At 37.9% G+C, this 22,186-nt stretch overlaps 1 protein-coding gene across 6 annotated transcripts in view; it reads left to right on the forward strand.

Moving 5' to 3' along the window:
- LOC121368148 (lysine-specific demethylase 5A-like) overlaps positions 1-21,476 on the forward strand; it is a 42,265-nt gene extending 20,789 nt beyond the window's left edge. For 4 of the 6 annotated variants that reach the window (XM_041492746.1, XM_041492747.1, XM_041492748.1 and 1 more), the window contains 14 exons: positions 194-385; positions 1,016-1,166; positions 2,173-2,290; positions 3,837-3,983; positions 4,970-5,178; positions 5,700-5,838; positions 6,296-6,475; positions 6,760-6,900; positions 8,835-9,006; positions 11,843-12,451; positions 13,825-14,039; positions 14,535-14,781; positions 15,462-15,653; positions 16,390-18,791. In XM_041492746.1, coding sequence (XP_041348680.1) covers positions 194-385; positions 1,016-1,166; positions 2,173-2,290; positions 3,837-3,983; positions 4,970-5,178; positions 5,700-5,838; positions 6,296-6,475; positions 6,760-6,900; positions 8,835-9,006; positions 11,843-12,451; positions 13,825-14,039; positions 14,535-14,781; positions 15,462-15,653; positions 16,390-17,720 — 4,043 coding nt within the window. In that variant the 3' untranslated portion in view covers positions 17,721-18,791. Of the gene's footprint in view, positions 1-193; positions 386-1,015; positions 1,167-2,172; positions 2,291-3,836; positions 3,984-4,969; positions 5,179-5,699; positions 5,839-6,295; positions 6,476-6,759; positions 6,901-8,834; positions 9,007-11,842; positions 12,452-13,824; positions 14,040-14,534; positions 14,782-15,461; positions 15,654-16,389; positions 18,792-19,863 lie in introns of those variants that run through there. The other 2 variants (XM_041492749.1, XM_041492751.1) reach the window with 2 other exon arrangements.
- Positions 21,477-22,186: the final 710 nt, after the last annotated feature.

Here is a 22,186-nt window from a genome sequence, read left to right on the forward strand (position 1 = left end):
CATGTTTTATCTGATGACATACAATTATTTTGTATAGTTAATGCTTGATAGTTTCTAGTTTGAGGGTAATCTAATAATATTAATTTGTGTTTGCTGTCGATTTTGATGTATCTAAAAGTTATTTATGGGAATTTGTCTATAATTAACAACAATGTAATGTTTATGACTACTAACTTTTTTTATATATATTTAGATAAGCTTGTATGCCTGCACCATGTGGACAAACTCTGTGAGTGCAGCGCGGTGAGACACTGTCTACGTTACCGCTACACACTTGACGAGCTACCAGCTATGTTAAACCGACTTAAAGCACGAGCCGAGTCATTTGACAACTGGAATCTCCAAGTGACAAATGCCCTGGAGGCTACTGATGACGACAAGCTTGGTAAGTCAAAGCTATCATTGTGAAGGTACTTTCAAATGGAATTAAAACTTCTGCATTTCAATTTTTGAATACTGTTTGTTCTATTAAAGTGTCAGAAAAATTAGTTTTAATAATTAACTTCATTGTAGCACAGGGCGGGATTTAACTTGATTGGTTGAGCACTCGTTTGAGATGCTTGTGTCACAGGATCGAATCACCTCAGTGGATCCGTTCAAACTGGTCAAAGGCAGTGGTATGTGCTTTTCTGTGTATGGGAAAGTGCATATAAAAGATCCCTTGCTGCATTAAGAAAATGTAGCAGGTTTCATCTGTTGACTACAAGTCAGAATTACCAAATGTTTAACATCCAATAGCCAATGATTAATATATCAGTGTGCTCTAGTGGTGTCGTTAAACAAAACAAACTTTACTTTCATTGTAGCACTGTTATTTGGGAATTTCATTTTAAGGACACTGAAGAACTTTCATCAGTTTACAGTATTTTTTCAAATTTTAAGAACCCAAATTATTGTGACATACATGTGTCTTCTAATTTTTTTAAAATACATATCAAACAGATTTGAGATTACATTTAACAGATTATATTTTTGGTTTGATTTGTGTTCAATTTTTTTTAATTTTTTATTTCAGATTTGGCCGAGTTAAAAGACCTAGTTATAGAAGCTGAAAAGAAGAAATTCCCCAACACAGAGCTGCGGAGAACCTTGATAAGCTCAGTGACTGAAGCGGAGAAATGTGCCAATGTTGCTAACCAGCTGGTCAGCAAGAAAGTTAGAACAAGGTTAGAATTCTTCTTTATTTTTTGATAAAACTGAGATAACTTTTTTAGCTTGTCAAGCTAATAGACCTATTCCGGATGAAACTTCATGTGCTTTAAAGAAAAACTAAGAAAGAAGTGTTTTATTTAATGACGCACTCAACACATTTTATTTACAGTTATATGGCGTCAGACATATGGTTAAGGACCACACAGATTGTTTTAGAGGAAACCCTCTGTCGCCACATAGGCTACTCTTTTTTACGACAGGCAGCAAGGGATCTTTTATTTGCGCTTCCCACAGACAGGATAGCACAAACCATGGCCTTTGTTGAACCAGTTATGGATCACTGGTCGGTGCAAGTGGTTTACACCTACCCATTGAGCCTTGCGGAGCACTCACTCAGGGTTTGGAGTCGGTATCTGGATTAAAAATCCCATGCCTCGACTGGGATCCGAACCCAGTACCTACCAGCCTGTAGACCAATGGCCTGCCACGACGCCACCGAGGCTGGTCATGTGCTTTAAAGAAGGAATGTAATTAGTCTCCAGGGTTTCTGCCAAAGGATAAAATGGGTATGTTGTCATATCCAAAGTTTTGGCAGATTTTCCTTTTTAAAGTTAATCTTTTAACAAAATTAATTTATTCTTAACATTACTGTATGCTTTTCTTAACTCTAACCCTAAACTTAACCCATTTTTGGGGGGGGGGGGGGGGGGAGGCTCCCCATACCCCCTGTTGACTGGTTCCATTCAATTCCATAGCGCCATACCCAAATATTTCTTTCTGGTAGAAACCACTGGTCTACTTTCACATGTTCTCTGTGTAAATATTACTTTCTGGCTGAACTTTTCAATAAGTTGTAATTTATTATAGAAATGATAATGTAGGAAAGATTGAAAGTAACATAGATACAACAAGAGACACTGATTAAACGATGTTCTGTAGTGTCATTAAAGAAACATACATTTTCATTAATCAATACTTGATCAAGTGATTGCCAATTAAAATGCCATCTCTGATGTTTAGGAACCGACAGTCTCTGGAAGGAAAGTACATAGCCAAACTGAATCTGGAGGAGCTTAACATCTTCCATGAGCAGGTGGTTGGTTTGCCGTGTGTTATACCTGAAGCAAAACTTATCAAGGTAAATAAACGACCATAAATTTATACTACTCAAAAGAATTTACGGGTCAAAAATTTATAACCAAATAAGTTTCAGAGTGTATTAGATGGATGATGTAAACTACACCAAATTTTTTATTTATTGTTCCATATTTAAAAACCCCCACAAATAAACGTCACTGTATACAAGAAAGTCACATAACATGCAGTCAAAGTTGAAGTTTGTCAAACATGGATTTTACACATTAGAACATTCGTTTAATAGTGTGTGAATCCACCCCTGGCGCAAATACACTCGACACATCGTTGCCTCATGCTGTTGATCAGACGTCCTGGCGATACCTTGTTGTCTGAGAAAAGTTAACGTCAGCGAAGCGCTCCCCAGGACGTCTGTAGACACAAACCCGACCGTCGTTGAACTGGAGACTAAACCTGGACTCATCAGTGAACATCACTCGACCCCACTGAACACGTTGCCACCACAGATGAAGCGTGCACCAGTGACGTCTGGCCATTCTGTGACGTGGTAGGAGTGGTGGTCAAAAAACAGCATGGCGACGGCAGCGTAGATTATTGGCTCTCAGACAATTGCGTATTGTTTGATCAGACACTCGAGTTCCAGTCGCAGTCCGCAGATTGTCACGTAATCAGCGTGCAGTGGTTGTGCGTTGACGTAGAGCCATATTGGTGATGTAGCGGTCCTCTCTATTTGTAGTGCTTCGGGGTCTTCCCGAACGTGGACGATTTCGAACATAATTCGTTGCTTGGTACCGTTGCCACAGTCAGCCAACGACACTCTGACTGACACCAAGTCTCAGAGCAACATTTCTTTGCGTATTGCCATCCTGAAGCCAAGCAATAGCCCTTCCTCGATCTTCGATAGTCAGTTGAAGTCGTACCATTATCGAATTTGGAGTGTACACCGTACACGAACGCAAGCTCCAATTATACGGAAATTCAGCATTGGGAACATGGAATACACGTGCAAAGCGTGCAAATGAAACGCTTTGTGAAAAAGCAAGTTATGGGCACTTAGCAGACCTTTCGCTTTCGCCCTAATTTACGTGCAAATGTAAGCATGTTTTCGCCATTAGAACTAGTCGACAGTGTCAATGACAGTGGATTTTAATTCATTTATGGGTCGCTTAGACCCACTTTCGTCAAAATGGAACAATACCATGCGTGACATTATGGTCTAGCTAATATAATTGACATTCAGAAAATAATGTCGAAAATATCGTCTGACCCTTAAATTCTTTTGAGTAGTATATATATTCAGTGTGGACTGTAAGATTGTTGTGACAGAGTTGTTTCCCTTCTTACATTAAGCTATTAACAAGATTTCAATTTTGAAATGCAAGTATATTTCACCATTTCAACATTTGACAGGTGAGGATCAGGTGGGGTCAGATTATTTTAACAAATTTTAATTTTAATACCACAGTGTGTTTGTAATATTTTTTCATTATAATAAAGCTGCCAAGCATTCTGTTGGTTAAAAAAAGAAGAAAAGTCATATCTGTTTTGTCAATTTCAATTACATTTTGTTTTCTTATTTCCTCAATCAGGAGCTGTTGGTGAATGTAATTGAGTTCCAGAAGGAGGCTGAGGAAGCTCTGATAGCCGAGACTCCCGACTCGGAGCAGTTGGAGAAACTGATCGATATCGGAATAACACTCGACGTGGACCTGCCAGAAATCCCAAAATTAAAACAGGTATGGCACTCATTTCTATCTTGGATTTTTTGTGTACTTATCCTGCAACCACTGTTTGTATTTGCCGGATATAGTGAACATTTAAAATGGTCATAAACTGCTACTAGCAAGATACCCCTTAACTAGATATTCATTTGTTCTTTTCATCATTAATTTCCATTGAAATGAAGTCTTGTTTTGTAGTAAATATAACAAAAATGAAAATATTCAGTTGTTTTGCTTCGATTTTATCGCCAGAAGTAGTATTTGATAATGAAATATTACGAATAAACCCAAATGTATAATTTGGACTGTTTTTCAAGGAACATGGGAAATGACAAAACATTATAAAATGCACCATTAAATGTTCACTTCTGCCTATTTTTGTCAAACATCTGCTTTTTTCCCTACTTATTCAATTTCAATTAGAACCTTCTCTTATATATATATATATGTTTATTATATAATATCTTACATTTTCAGTGCAGTCAAAGTATGTGATATTTTTCAGATCACATACTTTAAGAATTTGATAACTGCAGATTAGATGTAAATCGAGGTCACTGCACTACATTTATTGACATTTAAGCAAATGTACTAGGGTGAAACACCATAATTAACGTGTGCATTCATAGTCATCAAACAAAAACATTTCAATAGCAACTTTGCACTGAAAGCTAGCTGTTCATTGATTACTAGTTTATTTGTATGTAAGGACATCCAAAATAATGTCATTGAAGTTTGACGTCGTTTCCATTCAAAAAGACACATTGCGTCACATATTCTTACATCATTTGAATATCTAATAATGGCGGACTGGAATTAAAGTTGCATGTACAGTTTACAGGCTCTCATAATACAATTTTTTCCCCCCTCCTATATAATATTGATGATACCGAAGAAATACTGAACATTTGCCAAGCATGATACTGTGTCTTTATTTTCCTGCAGTGTTTATTATAGGTACTTTATGTGTGATGCTAAATGATAATATTTTGTGATTTTAGGTCCTGCAACAGGCACGATGGCTGGATGAAGTGCGGTTGACACTGAAAGACCCACACACAGTTACCCTGGACACAATGAGGAAACTGATGGAATCTGGAGTCAGTCTGGCTCCCCACCCTGCTGTGGAAAAAGCCATGGCAGAACTACAGGAACTTCTGACTGTCAGCGAGCGCTGGGAGGAGAAAGCACGCATATGTCTACAAGCTAGGTTGGTATCTTATTGGGATAGTCTGTTTTAAATGAAGAAAAAAGTTAAAATAGGAAGAAAAAGCACAGGGAAGGTTTTTGGCTTAAAACTAAATTTATTTTTGTCAAGGAAGTGCAAGTGATGGAAAGAGCAAGTGTTAATTTTTCAGCAATATTTAAACAGTGAAAATCAATTGATAACCCAGTCTTAGGTTATAGTTAATAATACAGCATATATTTTTGAAACGCAGATAATTGATGATGTAAGTTATATATGCCAGGAATACATCAAAACGGCACCTTTATGCATGTAGAGAACAAAGTTATATATCACATTAGATATAGAGATATATGTAATTATTACACCCAAGTAATACAGTACTACTGATTCTGTAAGAACCGGTACTTTAATCACAATGGTTTGTGTTATATAAGTGTGTAATGTTATGAATATTGAATACTTGAAAATACTGAATGTGATAATTGTACTTTGCTGTAATATGCATTGAATAAGCATTAACCATGTGTTTTGATATAATGTAGACCAAGACATGTGATGACTACACTGGATGCCATCATCACTGAGGCGTGCAAGATTCCTGCTTACCTGCCAAATGTGTGCGCACTGAAGGAAGCCATGCGGAAAGCTGAAGAGTGGACGGCCCGAGTGATGGCCATTCAGGTTTGCACTTTTTCTTTAAATATTTTACAATTTATTTGTTACTTTTTAGCACAGATACTTTACATCTAGTGACACGTGTTGTTAGAACTATAAGAAAACAATTTGAATTCATTGAACTTGTATTAATTCCTATCAAATGTTGGCATTAACCTGTTTTGTCCAAGTTTGGAGATGTCAAAAGGACATAGCCAACATGTGAGTTTGCCAGTTTTGAAATACCCGTTATATTGATTAAACTATGGACGGACAGAAAAGTATTTTTTCAGGTTATATCTTCATATACATTTTTCACCAAAAAAACTATTTTCATCCTTAATTTGAATATTGTTTCTGAAAACATTTTCCAGGAATTAAAAAAAAAAAAGAGTTAATAACTTGAATTGTGTTAAGATGTTGAGTTTCATGTTTTTTAAAACGCATTTATGGCAGTGTTTAAGTTAGTGCTTATTTGTTGCAGACTGCTGACTCGTACCCATACATTGACATACTTGAGGCTGTTGTAAACAAAGGTCGGCCAATTCCAGTGCGTTTGGATCAGCTTCCTCAGATTGAATCTCAGGTTGCTGCCGCCAAGTCGTGGAAAGAGAGAACTGCTCGGACCTTTCTCAAGAAAAACTCTACTTACAATTTATTTGAGGTATGTTTCTTGTAACGTAGATTGATAGACATGAGGTAATGTTTTACCAAGTAATGGTCTAAGTATACCCTTCACCTCCAAAAACCTGAAATTTTAATGAGATGCACATTTACAGCCCTCTACTTTTAACTTTTTCATCTAGGAGCCAAATGGCACTTGCTTGTATTTTTATATAGGTAGTATGATATGTTTTAGTTGCCAAATAAAAAAAATGGTCATAATGTAGAGGGCTGATTTATGGTCATGTATGTTATAAATGATTTCTATGTTTTATTATGATACAGGTGTTGTCCCCAAGGCAAGACATTGGGGTTTACAACAGTGGTAAAAACAAGAAAAAGAAACTGAAGGAAGGTGAGAAAGACAAGAATGACAACAACTGTGTTGAGGTAAAAGATGAAGAGACCAGGGATCCCGCCGCCATAGTGAGTACATTCACAAGCTTATAGAGTTTACAGCATTCAAATATAATAGTAATTAAAATGTGTTGAATGTGTCATTAGAGACACAGACCCTAGTTTCAGCCCATGAATGGACACTACATTTAGTTAATCTACAAACCTGCAACACATTTGGATAAGGTTATAATGGAGAAAAGCCAAAGTCTGTGATGTTTAAACTTGAAAATACTGTCTTAAAAAGAACTAGAGCTTGTCTTGATAACCATTACTTCTCAGACGAATGAGCGTTTTGAGAATTATGAAAAAATGCACTTTGGGATATTACAAAAACCTGGCTGACCAGAACCACTTCAGGTGTATGAAAATGAGTATTCTAAATAATAAACCCCTGCGTGTGCTGTAACCTCACCGTGGTGCAGGGGTGTAACATTCTCTTTGAGAATGGCCAATACAGCACAAATTGAAGTTTAGAGTAAAATTCAGTATCCGTAAAATTCTGTGATATTTGTATTTGTATTTTTTGCACAGTTCTTTACACTGTTTTTGTTTAAACCTTGAATTTTTATATTGATGTTGATCATCACTTTATTTATTTGCATTACCATAGTTTGACACCCAATAGCCGATGTATTTTTCGTGCTGGGGTGTCGTTAAACATTCATTCATTCATTCATTCTAAATAATAAAATGTAACTACTTTTCATTTAAATTATCAAAAACAGCTTTGACAGTGAAAGGTATGTCGTAGTGTTTAAAAAGTAGGGTCTGTCACTTTAAATAAAACTTCCCCCTTTCATTAATTTAACAAGTACAACTTGCCACATTTTTTACTCCTGGGTCAATGTTACAACGAAGTTATCATTGGACAAACCGGCCTCGGTGGCGTAGTGGTTAGGCCATCGGTCTACAGGCTGGTAGGTACTGGGTTCGGATCCCAGTCGAGGCATGGAATTTTTAATCCAGATACCGACTCCAAACCCTGAGTGAGTGCTCCGCAAGGCTCAATGGGTAGGTGTAAACCACTTGCACCGACCAGTGATCCATAACTGGTTCAACAAAGGCCATGGTTTGTGCTATCCTGCCTGTGGGAAGCGAAAATAAAAAATCCCTTGCTGCTAATTGGAATGAGTAGCCTATGTAGTGGCGACAGCGGGTTTCCTCTCAAAATCTGTGTGGTTCTTAACCATATGTCTGACGCCATATAACCGTAAATAAAATGTGTTGAGTGCATCGTTAAATAAAAACATTTCTTTCTTTCATTGGACAAACATATTCATTATGATGAAGTCTGATTGTTTATGTATGTTTTTGTATGTTGGTCAGTTGGTTTACCTGCTATCATCTGCATGTAGCCGTCTTACTCATGATGGATTACATAGACCCGGGATAGCGACAGTAAACTGCCTTTTGTCACTTTTGTGTTTTGACCAGGTATGTCTGGACAGAACACTGACAGATGGCAACATTTTGTACACAGTTATTCTAAATTTGATTTTAATAGACTTCTATGCAGATATACTGTAATTTCTAAATAATGAATGTACATGCACTTATTTATAAAGTAAAAAGAATTATTTTGAACATTACAAGTAGATAGGTCACTTCAATTTTTAATTTTTTTTTTTTAAAAGTAATAATGAAATTAAGAGACCAAAAAAATAGGACCTTATGACTCAAATGAAAATGAGTGATGATTTTCACAATCATAGGGACAAACTGTTCTTGTAAGGTTTCCATAATTTAAACCAAACCAAAACAAATTCAAATTCTTTTTCATTCCTTGTCTCTGTAGTGAAACATTTTATTTATTGAGTGGAACATAGGGATTTAAAGAAAATATTCCTATTTTGAAATCTTTACTTATTGGTACATATATTTTCAATTTTCATCATATTTCTTGATTACTTTCTGATGTTTTAAATGGTAAACTAATGTTGTTGTCCACTGTTTATTCACAGGTTGCATCTTTCAAGATATCAGAGCAGCGTGAAGTGGAGTGTATGCGAGAGCTGAGGAAGCGGAACCTCGAGAAAATGCACAGCCCTGAAGGAGAGGCCCGATTCTGTGTGTGTCGGAAAGGTGCATCGGGCTTCATGCTGCAGTGTGAACTCTGCAAAGACTGGTTCCATGGTTAGTGAAATAGAGACAAGTATTCACTCAGCCTTATTTTCATTGGTTTCCATGGTTAGTGAAATGGAGACAAGTATTCACCCAGCGTTATTTGTGCATTGATATTCAGTGTGTTTCATGGTTAGTGAAATGGAGACAAGTATTAACCCAGCGTTATTTGTGTATTGATATTCATTGGGTTTCATGACTAGTGAAATAGAGACAAGTATTAACCCAGCTAATTTGTGTATTGATATTCATTGGGTTTCATTGTTAGTGAAATGGAGACCAGTATTAACCCAGCGTTATTTGTGTATTGATATTCATTGGGTTTCATGACTAGTGAAATAGAGACAAGTATTCACCCAGCGTTATTTGTGCATTGATATTCAGTGTGTTTCGTGGTTAGTGAAATGGAGACAAATATTAACCCAGCGTTATTTGTGTATTGATATTCATTGGGTTTCATGACTAGTGAAATAGAGACCAGTATTAACCCAGCTTTATTTGTGTATTGATATTCATTGGGTTTCATTGTTAGTGAAATGGAGACCAGTATTAACCCAGCGTTATTTGTGTATTGATATTCATTGGGTTTCATGACTAGTGAAATAGAGACAAGTATTCACCCAGCGTTATTTGTGCATTGATATTCAGTGTGTTTCGTGGTTAGTGAAATGGAGACAAATATTAACCCAGCGTTATTTGTGTATTGATATTCATTGGGTTTCATGACTAGTGAAATAGAGACCAGTATTAACCCAGCGTTATTTGTGTATTGATATTCATTGGGTTTCATGACTAGTGAAATAGAGACGAAGTATTAACCCAGCATTATTTGTGTATTGATATTCACTGGGTTTTATGGTTAGTGAAATAGACATGTATTCACCCAGCATTATTTGTGGTGGTATTCATTGGGACAAATATAGTAGCTTTTGGTTCAGAATTAGCAATGCAGCTTTTTTTCTTCTTTTGATAGAGTGAAAATGTATATATACTCTTCAAAAGAAGAAACGCAAAACTACATTGTCGTAACATTTGGAGAATTGATTTAATTATTGAATGGTGAGTCCGATAATTACCAAATGTTGCAGGATTGTTCACAATTCACTCTAGTCCATTGTGAGTAAGTGATAGGACACACCACCAAGGTCAAGGTCATCTGGAGTCAGTACCGGGTGTGGCCTCCGCGTGTGTTGACAACTGCCTGACACCGCCTGCCCATTGAAGCAACCAGAGTACGGATGACGTCCCGGGGGATGGTGGCCCACTCGGCCTGCAAGGCTGCTGCCAGCTCGGGCAGGGTCTGGGGCTGTGGTTGTCGCTGTCGGAGGCGTCGGTCCAACTCGTCCCATAGATGCTCAATTGGGTTCAAATCCGGTGATATCGATGGCCAAGGAAGGACATTAATGTTGTTGTTCTGTAGGAAAGCCGTTGTGAGACGTGCTGTGTGAGGCCTGGCGTTGTCATGTTGGAACACTGCGTTGGCGTTGGCCATAACTGGAACGATGTGTGGCCGGAGGATCTGGTCAATGTAGCCCTGTGCATTCAGGTTGCCCTGCACGTGGACCAGGTCAGTTCTGCCAGTGTGTGAGATGGCTGCCCACACCATGACACTACCCCCGCCGAATCTGTCCACTTCCTGCACGCAGTTTGCCGCATAACGTTCACCACGACGCCTATACACGCGACATCTTCCATCATGACGTCGGAGCAGAAATCGGGACTCGTCACTGAACCACACCTGTCTCCATCGCAGTTGAGGCCATTGTCGATGAATCTGGCACCACTGCAGTCGGAGTCGACGGTGTTGTGGTGTTAAGATGACACCTCGAACTGGACGTCTGGCACGAATTCCTACCTCACGTAGGCGGTTCCGTACGGTCTGGTCGGATATCCTGCACAAACCTGGTATTGCTGCGGCTGTGGAGGTGGCAGTAGTCAATCGTTCCCGAAGGTGGCGTACCCGGATGTAGCGGTCCTGCCCGGGGGTAGTGACCCGTGGTCGACCGGATCTAGGGAGGTCACGTGTTGATCCATGTTGCTGGTAACGGTCCCACAGTCTGGAGATGGTGCTTGGGGACACATGGAATGCCCTGGCAACGGCCGTTCTGGATTCGCCTGCGTCTAGTCGGCCGATGGCATTGTTTCTCTGCGGTTCACTGAGACGTGGCATGTCCTGGATTGTCAACTGTCGGCCAGATACAGAGGCCAGGCAAGCGAACACCCTGCACTTTTATACTGTCGGTGTTCATGTTGCACGTGCAGACAACGCACGTGCAGTGGTGACATGGTTTGCACGTGGCTGCGATTTTGCGAATATTCACATTTTGGAACTTTATTGTACAGTAGCTGCGTTTTATCGAATGTAACCGTGGGAATGTGTTTGGGACATGCAATGACCTTATATTCACAAAGCATGAACCGGTAGGAAACATAAAATCGGAGTTATAACCCATTTGTGCCCTTTTGCGTTTCTTTTTTTGAAGAGTATATTATAGCTTAATCAGGAAATATGAAGTATTAACTGATAAAAAGTCCATTGGGTTGCAAGCTGTGGTATCAAATGAATAGATTCCATCGAAAATTTGAGCATAAAAATAAACACAGGTTTTGACATACAACTAGTCATGGTGCCCATCACATTGCAGGAGAGTGTTTGACCACTGGGCCAGAACCAACACCCTGTTACCATTTAAAGGCAATGCTGCTAGTAACGGGTCACATAATTACGTCAGAAACATGAAGCATATGTCATGTATTGGACTTAAACCAATTTTACTGATACATTAAATATAAAATTACACGTAATGGGTTTTTTTCTTATTATTTAATTTTGTTTTCTCTCTTTTAGGCACCTGTGTTCCCTTACCAAAATCGGCAACTATGAAAAACAAGACATCTCAGACAGCTGTAATGCAGGCAACAAAAGACATGAAATTTTTGTGCCCACTGTGTTTACGATCACGGAGGCCACGTTTAGAAACAATTCTCTCTCTCCTCGTGTCCCTGCAAAAACTGCCAGTCCGTCTGCCGGAAGGGGAAGCACTGCAGTGTCTCACAGAGCGGGCCATGGCGTGGCAGGACCGATCGCGGCAGGCTCTGACGGCATCCGAGGTGGCATCGGCTTTAGCCAAGCTCAGCGTTCTCAGCCAGAGAATGGTGGAGCAGGCAGCGCGGGAGAAGACGGAGAAGATCATCAACGCGGAACTGTTGAAGGCCGCGAACAATCCCGATCTGCAGAGCCACCTTGCCAGTGTTACACAGAGCGCGTTCAGTGGAATGCCCAACGGCAACACTGTCAAGGAGAGCGACTTGGAAAACTCACAGTCCTCTCTGCCGCCTCTGTCCCCACAGTCATCGCAGAATTCAGATGACAACATGGACATTGACGTGATTCCGTTCAGACAGGCGACGATGTCTTCAGAACACGCTTATTCCTCGGTGTCCAGGACTTCTCTCAGTAAGTAGCACAATTTATTGTTTGGTGTATGGCTTGGGTTTTAGATATTGTATACAGTAAACTTAACTGAATTGTCAGGGTCTTTTTTTATAACAGACTATTGCTGATTGAATAGGATTATACAATATAATAATGTAACATTGAAGTTTATGGATGAATTTTGAGAAAAAGTAGCAGGTTTCCACTAACATATTTAGAAAATAATTAACAAGCTATATGGAATTACAGATTATATTTGTCCTAAGTGAATGAATGTTGTAAATCCGAGCCTTTGAACAGTGTTTTACAACATTCATTTATGAGGGACAGATAATTCATAACTCCTTATAACGAGTTGGTTATTCTCTTTTATTACCCATTGTCACTTTTAACGGTTTTAAATATAAAAATCCCTTTGCTTGTCTACATTAAAGTCATCAGCCATTACGTTATATAACCGTACGCACAGTGCATGACAATATAAGTGACGTCATGGCATAACTGTTTTCATTTTACAACCAAATGTTTACAGTTAAATGAAAAATAATAGGACTCTGGTTGGATTGAAACATAATTATTTTTCTATGCTATTAAAGCCACTGCATATGAAAATATACTATTTCATGTTTATGAAACAACAGAGTCAAAAAATTTCCTGTAAATTTTTGTAGATCGTATTACATGTATAATCTGACTTATGAATTGAAACATTAACTGAATGAAAGTGAAGTTTGAACAACCAACCAAACGTCATTGTTAAAGGTAGTACTAAACCAAATAACTTCCGGCTGGGTCAAAGTTCGAGGTGCACCCAACTTTTGATAGAGAAGTGAACACCACAAGTTCCGTGATTGGTTATAAATGTGAGTGTGTTGGTTGTAAAAAAAATTAGTTTCATCTGGGCTAAAAATGTATGCAATTTTATTTCATCTAGTACCACTGTGTCAAGTAGCCTTGTGCTTGGAACATGTAAAAAAAAGTACTCAAATTTTGTGGGGAACTAGGGTAGTCATAGACACTACCCGTTATCTCAGAAATGAGCAGCTTGACACCCACTTTTTTGTGATTCACTTAAGGGTGAGAGGTGGTAGTATTTATATCCGTGGCGTTTATGTCGATGGATACGTTGCAGGTTGGAGTTTTAGCCACATATGTTACTATTGTCGTCTATGGGATTTGATATGGTAGTATACACCCTAAACCATCCAGTCAGTGGCTGTAGAAGCAATCTGCACACTGCAACTATCAAACAAATATTACCCTGTATATTTGAGCCCATAATGGGTAATAAACCTTGTTTTGATTTTATTTTATCCTCTGAATTTGACTCGTAGCATCATGTCTTAATCACCAATTAATTACTCTAATCATGACTCTTTGATTGTCACCTGCAGCCGGCTCTCCGAAGAAGCACAACCGGAAGTCTCCGCTCCTTCCCCGACAGACGGAGGCTCCTGTCCTGGAGCTGTCGGACTCGGCCAAGGCTCAGCTGGAGGAGCTGATGATGGAAGGAGACCTGCTCGAGGTGTCGCTCGACGAGACGCAGCACCTCTGGAGAATACTGCAGGCGTGTCAGGCCAGGCACGACGACCGCTTCCTCGAATTCGAGGTAAATTATGTTATCTGTATGACAGAGAAACTGATTGATGTAATTGATTTGTAATGCTTGACACACACCTAGCGATTAACGCTGACTCGACAGTCGCGTCGGCATTAATCAGTAGTTGTGTGTAGTCGCGTCTAATCTCTAGTTTTGCTCCGATTAGACTGTTGTGTTTAGCTGGTGTGTGTACATTAATCGATAGGTGTGCACCAAGCATTACAGTAAAATTGGTAGAGAAGGTAGAATGTAATTGATGACTTAAAAATAAAAGGTACCTTTACCTGTTTGAAAATTTAGTGTTATAAGTAAATGTAGGCGTTGGTCAAATTTGAAGGTTTTTTTAATGAAAATCTATTCTCTTAATTAGTGCATCTTATAACTCTCCCTGCTTATTTTTGAGAAAAATGTATTCAGTGTTGTGTTAGTAAATGCAAGATGTTTTAAAATAAATTGGATGTCATTTCCATCAGTATGAATTTCCATCTCATTTAACAATTGCAGGAGTCGGAGCATATTGGACTAAACCAGGAGCACATCATGAAGATAAAGAAGCTGAAGATCAAGAAGGAGAATGATGAAGACCGACAGAAGAAAATCAAAACCAAGCGGAAGAAGCTGGATGATGACGGCTCTCTGATCATCAAACTAAAGATGACGAAAGGAGACAACGGCTTAGAGAAGTTCAAGAAAAAGAAGATCAAGAAATTCAAGTTAAAAGATGGATCGGGTAAAGAGAAAGAAAATAAAGGTAATGAATGTTTTTAGTATTGGCTTGTATGTATTTGTAGAATACTATACTTAATTAATCCTCTTTGTGTGCCGAAGAATATTATACATGTAGGAAATACACGGCTGTGCAACAAGTTTGTTTTTGCTGTTGTTGTTGTGTTGGCAATTATGAAAACAGTTTTCTTATGTACAACTGTTTATTACCTTTTTTATTAATAAAATAATTGGTATTTACTATTTTAGATGCAATGCTGAGTGTACGATTTTAGTGTCAAAACTGGTGTCTATTGAAAAATTATAATTAAAATTACAAATAAATATTAATGATTTATAATTCCTTTAAGTAATGGATTAGAAATTTCAGACTAACTATGGATTAAATTCCTAAAATATTATCACTTGAGTATTTTCATAAAATTATCAATCTCTCTCTCTCTCTCTGTCTGTCTGTCTGCGTCCGTCCGTCCGCCCATCCATCCATTCATCTATATATACATACATATAGATATGTATATCTATATCTATATCTATATTAATTTTCCATAAAGCTAGTAAATACACATGTTTTTAGCCTGGTTTGCAGAGAAACATATACGGGTAGCAGATGAATGTTAAATGTTCCACATATAAGGGCAGTGTATGATTATAAAATATATTTAGCACCATTGTTGATTGTCCACTATTTGCTCTTATTTACAGATAAGAAAAAGGGAGACAAACCCAAAAAGAAAAGACGACCAAAAATAAAGCTTGAAGATGGAGCCGAGAAACCTGAGAAGAAGAAGAGAATAGTGAAGCGAATAAAGAAAGAAAACATCAACGGGATGTTGGTTGATGATGATGATAACAATGATGAAGACTGCTCTGCCACTAAGTGTCTGAAACCTGTTGGTGAGTAGAGCAGACATGGCATCAATTAATGGTTTTTAAGTTTTCTGTTAATATACTTACATGCTTTAAACTTTATTGTTGATAAAAGTATTTCTGAATATTGAAGAACAAATGTGAAGAGCAACCATGCAAATGAGCAGCAAGCAGACACCCACAAATCTGATGTTGATTGTGAACCATGCATAAGAAAACAACCTCACAGAGTTTTAAGCATTAGGGCCATTGATCTTACATCACATCTGTTAAACTACTTACAAAGCATAATCCATTTTTGGTTCCATTTGATTCTTCTGCTGCTTATAAGATATTAAACAAGCTTCCATTTCGTATCATGTTTATGTCCCAAGTGAAATAATTTTCAGTTGTTATGAGCTTTAGCGATACGAAATGGTAGCGAGTTTAATGTCTATTTATTACTCATAATTTATATTAATTTATATCACTCAACTCGTTTGATTGATGTTCCTGTAAGGCTGTGGTGCACCAACCAGTGACGTCATCGTGTGACGTCAAAGTGTTACGTCTTACTTGGCGTTCTAGTGGGATGTATGACTTTGATGTGTACTAAGATATTTTTAACCATATGGGTAATAAATTGCTTTCTTATCCAGTTTGTATTTAGAATAACACATTTCTAATTTGTATATTCTCTCAACTTTTCTCCCAGTTGCTTGGGGCTGATAATGCATTGCACTTGAATAATGCTTACTTTAATCACTGTTTGTTGTCGTGTTAGGTGAGGAGGTGAACTGGGTGCAGTGTGACAAGTGTGAGAAGTGGCTGCACCTCCTGTGTGTCGGCCTCAGCAAGGAGGAGGTGTCTGAAGACATGGACTACGTCTGCTTCGAGTGCAAGCACGGCAAGCCGCCCATCCCGCCCGGGCTGCTGGATGTTCCCGAGATCAAGCTAGAGCCACAGGACGATGTCCAGGACGGCTTGAAGCAGCTGAACAATGTCCAGGACCGTGTGAAGCCGCTGGACGACGACGGGGCTGTCCTCACGAGCGACATATCGTTCCTCGACCCCGAGTCGGGCATCATCATCGCGTGTCCGGGCGAGGAGATCGTCGCGGGCGAGGAACAGTCACGGGAGTCTGGTACGCCTGTCGACATCTTGACAACTTCCATGAGCTCTTCACCCATCGATGTGATCAGCGACACTCTGGTATCGACAGCTGGCGAACTGAAAGCAGAATCGGGCGAACTGAAAGTGGCATCCGGCGAACTGAAAGCAACATCTGGAGATTTTAATTTGGAATCAGGTGAAGTGAAAGTGGCATCTGGCGAATTGAAAGCAGCATCTGGCAAATTGAAAGCAGCATCCGATACTCTGAACCACAGCATATCTGAAGTTAGGGTGAAACAGTCGCAGCCAAATGAAGAACTGCCAGTCTCACGGGAGAGTTCTGATGAGTCTGATTCTGAATCGGAAGATGATGATGATGATGATGATGATGACGAGGACGATGATGATGATGACGAAGAGGAGGATAATGATGATGAGATGGATGTATCAGAGGAACACACAGTGGACAGTGTCGGCTCGAGGCTACAGGAAGAAAAATCTGTGATTAATAATGACTTTGAAAAGACCGCGTTACAGTTGGAGGAGACGCCCAACAAGAAAGATTTGGTGGATTCGAAAGTCTCTGCTGATAACATTGATGTGAAGGCAGACACCGAAGACAGCATTGCAGAGGAACAGGCAGAAAAGACACTGGTGCATGAAGTGTGTTCTGACGTAAATCTTGACACCAATGTGAACAAATCAGCTGAAACCCATCAGAACTCGGAAGCAGCCGAGAAAAGTGAATCGTTAACAGACAGAGAGTTGAGTTCATATTCTGTGAAGGCAGCCGATTCTGAAGCAGAACCTGTTGTAATCTCAACAAAAGAGACGGACTCTGTCAAAACGGTTTCCGACGCGGTTGACGACACTGTGACCTCAACGGAGCCCCTCTCATCCGTGTTGGCAAGCTCGGACTGTGAAGAAATGGTAACCGAGAAAAATTGCAGCTTTGTTGAATCTGTCGTAATCAGTCCTAACCACTGTGTCCAACAATCCTAGCTTACATAAAACAACCTCTCTCTTTTTTAATCCCTTTCCTTCTCTTCTAGTCAGTGGTCTCTTCAATATTCATCATCAGATATTATTTCAGACTCACGGATGAGTTATTTGTGTTGGGTTGAAGTAAAATTGTAAAACGTAGCTTTTGATATGGTGATGTTAATGTACATATATTTTGACTTCATGTGTAAATTTTTCAGTTCTACTTTGAAACTAACTGTCAGGATTAACCTGGATGGGGTGACATATTTGAAAAAATGACTGAAAACGAGTAGTGTGTTTTTATTTATTAAAAAAGTAACTTGTGCTTAATGTTTTGTATTAGATGTTTGATATTAGCAGGAAATGTATGTAAGTACTTTTAGTGCCTGTTGACATCAACTTGTTTCAAGAAAAAAACTAAAATCCAATTGCATGACTGACTTTGACAAGAATCCACGACTAGCTATAACATTTATTGATTAAAATTGAACAAATTGTATTACAGTTTGATGAAATGTGTGTGAATGCTTTATATGCTGTACTTAACCACACTGTTTTAGCTCTACATACATTAATTTACTCCACGTTACACAGTTGCCACATTTTGCTCTGTTCTTACTCTCGTCTCTCCCTAACCCTAACTATACTAATACACTATATATATATTCTACAGACTGACTGTTAAACATAAAACATCATGACATAAATAACTTGTACAGATTAGCTCCCATCAAATTCTTGTTTCTCTGTTACTATATAATTTGTTAATCGATAGAAGTTGGAAATATAGTTCATATTGAAAATAATTGCCAGGCATACAGGTGAGAAATGAGAATTGATAAAAGGATTATGTTGTCGGGGGTTTCACATCAGAAGATTGTATCACATTTTGAAATCATTTTATAAATCTCATCGGAGATTGGCAGACTTAGATTCTTGGCCAAGAACAGATAGTACAAGAAGATGAAATTGTGCAACTCAGGGGGCGGGGTCTAGCTCAGTCGGTAGAGCACTCACCTGAGGTTCTTTCATCGTGGGGGGGTGGGGGGGGGGGGGGGACATAGCTCAGTGGTAAAGTGCTCGCTTGATGTGTGGTCTGTTTGGGATTCCAGCCAGTGCACCACAACTGGTATATCAAAGGCCGTGGTACGTGCTATCCTGTCTAGGATGGTGCATATAAAATCCTTGCTACTAATGGAAAAATGTAGTGGGTTTCCTCTAAGACTGTCAGAATTACCAAATGTTTTACATCCAATAGCTGATGATTAATAAATCAATGTGCTCTAGTGGTGGTGTTAAACAAAACAAACTTTTTATCGTATGGTCGAACCATCTTGGTAGACCCATTCTTTGATTGGGTTTTATTCCCGTCCCAGCTGGTATGTCAAAGGTTGTGGTATGTGCTGTCTTGTGTGAAAGTGCATATAAACGATCCCATGTTGCTAGTGGAACATTATAGCTACCAAATGTTTGACATCCAATAGCCGATGATAACTGAATGAATGTGCTGTATAGGTGTCATAAAACAAAACAAACTTTCTCTTTGTTTTTTTTTTCTTTCTTTCTTTCTTTTTTTGTGCAACGCCTATAGTGTGTATATATATATATATATATATATATATATATATATATATATATATATATATATATATATAATTTTATATGTAAATATTCTTATGTACAGTTTGTACTCTTTACTTTATGCTGATATCCATACTGAAAGAAGTATAGTACTACAACATGGGGATGGGGTATTTTGGTAGCATTTGTTGTCAGAAATGTGTTGTCAGCTTTTTATTTTAACAATGATTGATCTTTGGATCTACCTCAAAAAACATTTCTTTGATCGTCAAAGAGTTTGATATATGTTTAGCATCGGCTGACAACAGGTGTTTTGGGTTTCTGTTGCAATGCCTCTGTATATTTGTGTAATTTACTCATATCAGTAGGTTTCATATTTCCTCCTTTTATTTCTCTTTTTTTTCTTTTTCTTTTTTTTTCTTTCTTTCTTTCTTCCTTCCTTCTCCCTTTTTTTCTCCTTTTTTTCCCCTTTTTTTAATCTTTTTTTTTAAGAATTCTAATGTGTTGGCAGCAACTGTTAGTGCATCCATGTTAATTTCATGTCTTTTTAATATATGTACATACATTTTCTTACGTACAGTAGAATCTCCTTGGGTCGAACTCGGAAGGGTCCAGTACACTGCAAGGCTCGAACCAAAAATGATGTTCCGAGTTAAACTTAAGTGATGTTGACCGAATGGTTAGGTCAAACTACCCGATGGGTCGAACACTTTCTCGAGCACCAACGGGGTTCGAGCCAATGGGATTCAACTGTGTGAATACCAGACTTGACTCCATATTATTTCTTTACTCACGTGCATTTGTTTTATATATACTTCATAATGTGTACAGCATAAATGTTCACCATCCCTAGATGGTATTAATTATTCTGTAGTGTATTTAGCTTCAGATTTTAATACCGAGTAGCATTTTTGTTGGCTTCATCGATATCAGCATGCTGTCTATATAGATGTTTCCATGAAATTATTAATACGGCCAAAGAAAATAAATTTCTGGTATCTGGTCAGCGTGTGTGTCGATCGTGTATGAACTAGGACATGCATTTGGATTTCAATTGAAATATTTTCCTTGTTTCGGTATCAAATATATACACCTTTTCTGTGAAATCCATGCTTTTAAAAAAGAAAAGAAAAATGAAAAGAAAAAGCTGATTTGTCGCATCAATTCTGGAAATTTGGTCTGATAGAGACCAACTTTTTTTTATTTGTTTGGCCTAACTGTAAAATTGGGGTTTGAGAGAGGAGACATACAACAAAGTTTCAAAAGTGGTATTAATATATTTATCATCTTGGAGGAGTGGATCTAAAGAAACAAAATCACAGAAGCATTTTGAAAAATTTGTTAGTTGATCTTGCCTGAAAGCACATTAGATAACGTCTTGATAGGTTTTTAAATAGGATTAATGCTTGTACTGCAATTATCAAGTAAAGCATAAAATACAGATAATATTGTTTTATTTAATTACCTTTTGCTCCTGAACATACATAATTTTGGAAGAAGCGTTTAAAAACAACAACAATTGGTTAAATAATCTTCGTAAATAATTGCTAATAAAAATAAGGATTTCATGTGTTTAATTATAAGTAAACATGTATACCTGGGATAAGTCTAATATATGGCTTGACATTAATGTGAATGGTTTGTAGTTAAATATTGTGTTCATGGTTTTTTTCCCTTATTTTCATTGATTGTAGAAAACTGCATTTAAGGTACAGTAGATGTTCAGAATGAATGTGACAGTGAGATATAGAATGTTAGTGTGAATAGTACTACTTTACAAATATATAATATAAATATATATATATATATACACACATATATCTAAATACATGAATCTTAAACTAATCGGACATTCACTAATTTTCTTTCAGTCATTTTTCTTTATACTAAGCATTTGGACCAAGATTAAAATTTGGGTTCGTGTTTTGCGTCTTCTTTTTTTTCTTAATAATTGCTAATTTTAAGTTTTTGTTTTGTACTTGACATACAAAATTATCATTTGGTTAAGTATGTACATGTATACTTAATTTTAGGATTTATGTTAACAGTAATTTTCATTGTTTTGTTTCTTTGTTTCCGTTGGTTGAGCCAAGCATTGTTTGTATGTAAGTGCTGTTTGAAACAACCGCAATATGCCAGCCATATATTTGGTACATATTGTGTGTAAAAAAAATAAAACATTCACAATTGTAATCGTCTTTGTTCTTTCTTTGTTTAAAACCTTTAATCATGATGTATTCACAACTGTATTAATTAAAACAATTTTTTTTTTGGGGGGGGGGGTCACGTTCAATGTTGTAGCCAGGATTTTGATAGGGCAGGGCACTTGTTTATTTGTACAACTTTGTAGGGGGGGTGGGGGTGGGGGGGGTGTTAAATGAGAATTTCATGTTTTTTTAGACTGCTGGATACTGACAATTTCAGATGTTTTTTTTAGAGAAAAAACCCAAAACAAAACTGTTGTTAAATCCAAATATCAGTTTGAATAACTGAAGCAAGGTCAAGGTCAGTTTTATTAAGAAGCTTTTCCAGGGAGTCCATTATTAAATTACACTTACACAAGGCTAGCTATGGCACTCGCCAATTATGAATTTTAAAAACAATTGGCCAGTTTTATTTTATTTTACTGAAATAATTTTATGTAATAAATCATATTTTTGTAACAGAAAAATCAACCTCCAATGAAGGAATTCAAACCACAGACTATGAGAGTCCAGTGCTCTATCAACTGAGCCAATAGGGAAATTCCCACTAGCTACTGCCAGTAGGTGTGTGTGTGAAGACTCCCATGCTCCTATACCACTAAGGCTTCGAGCATGTCCATCCCGGGTTCGGTCTTTGGAGGCCAGTAGGAGCACTTTTATACCAACACTACTATATTTTGTTACAAAATAACTATAATT

The sequence above is a fragment of the Gigantopelta aegis genome, chromosome 3 (genome assembly GCF_016097555.1).
Source record: "Gigantopelta aegis isolate Gae_Host chromosome 3, Gae_host_genome, whole genome shotgun sequence".
Lineage (NCBI taxonomy): Eukaryota > Metazoa > Mollusca > Gastropoda > Neomphalida > Peltospiridae > Gigantopelta > Gigantopelta aegis.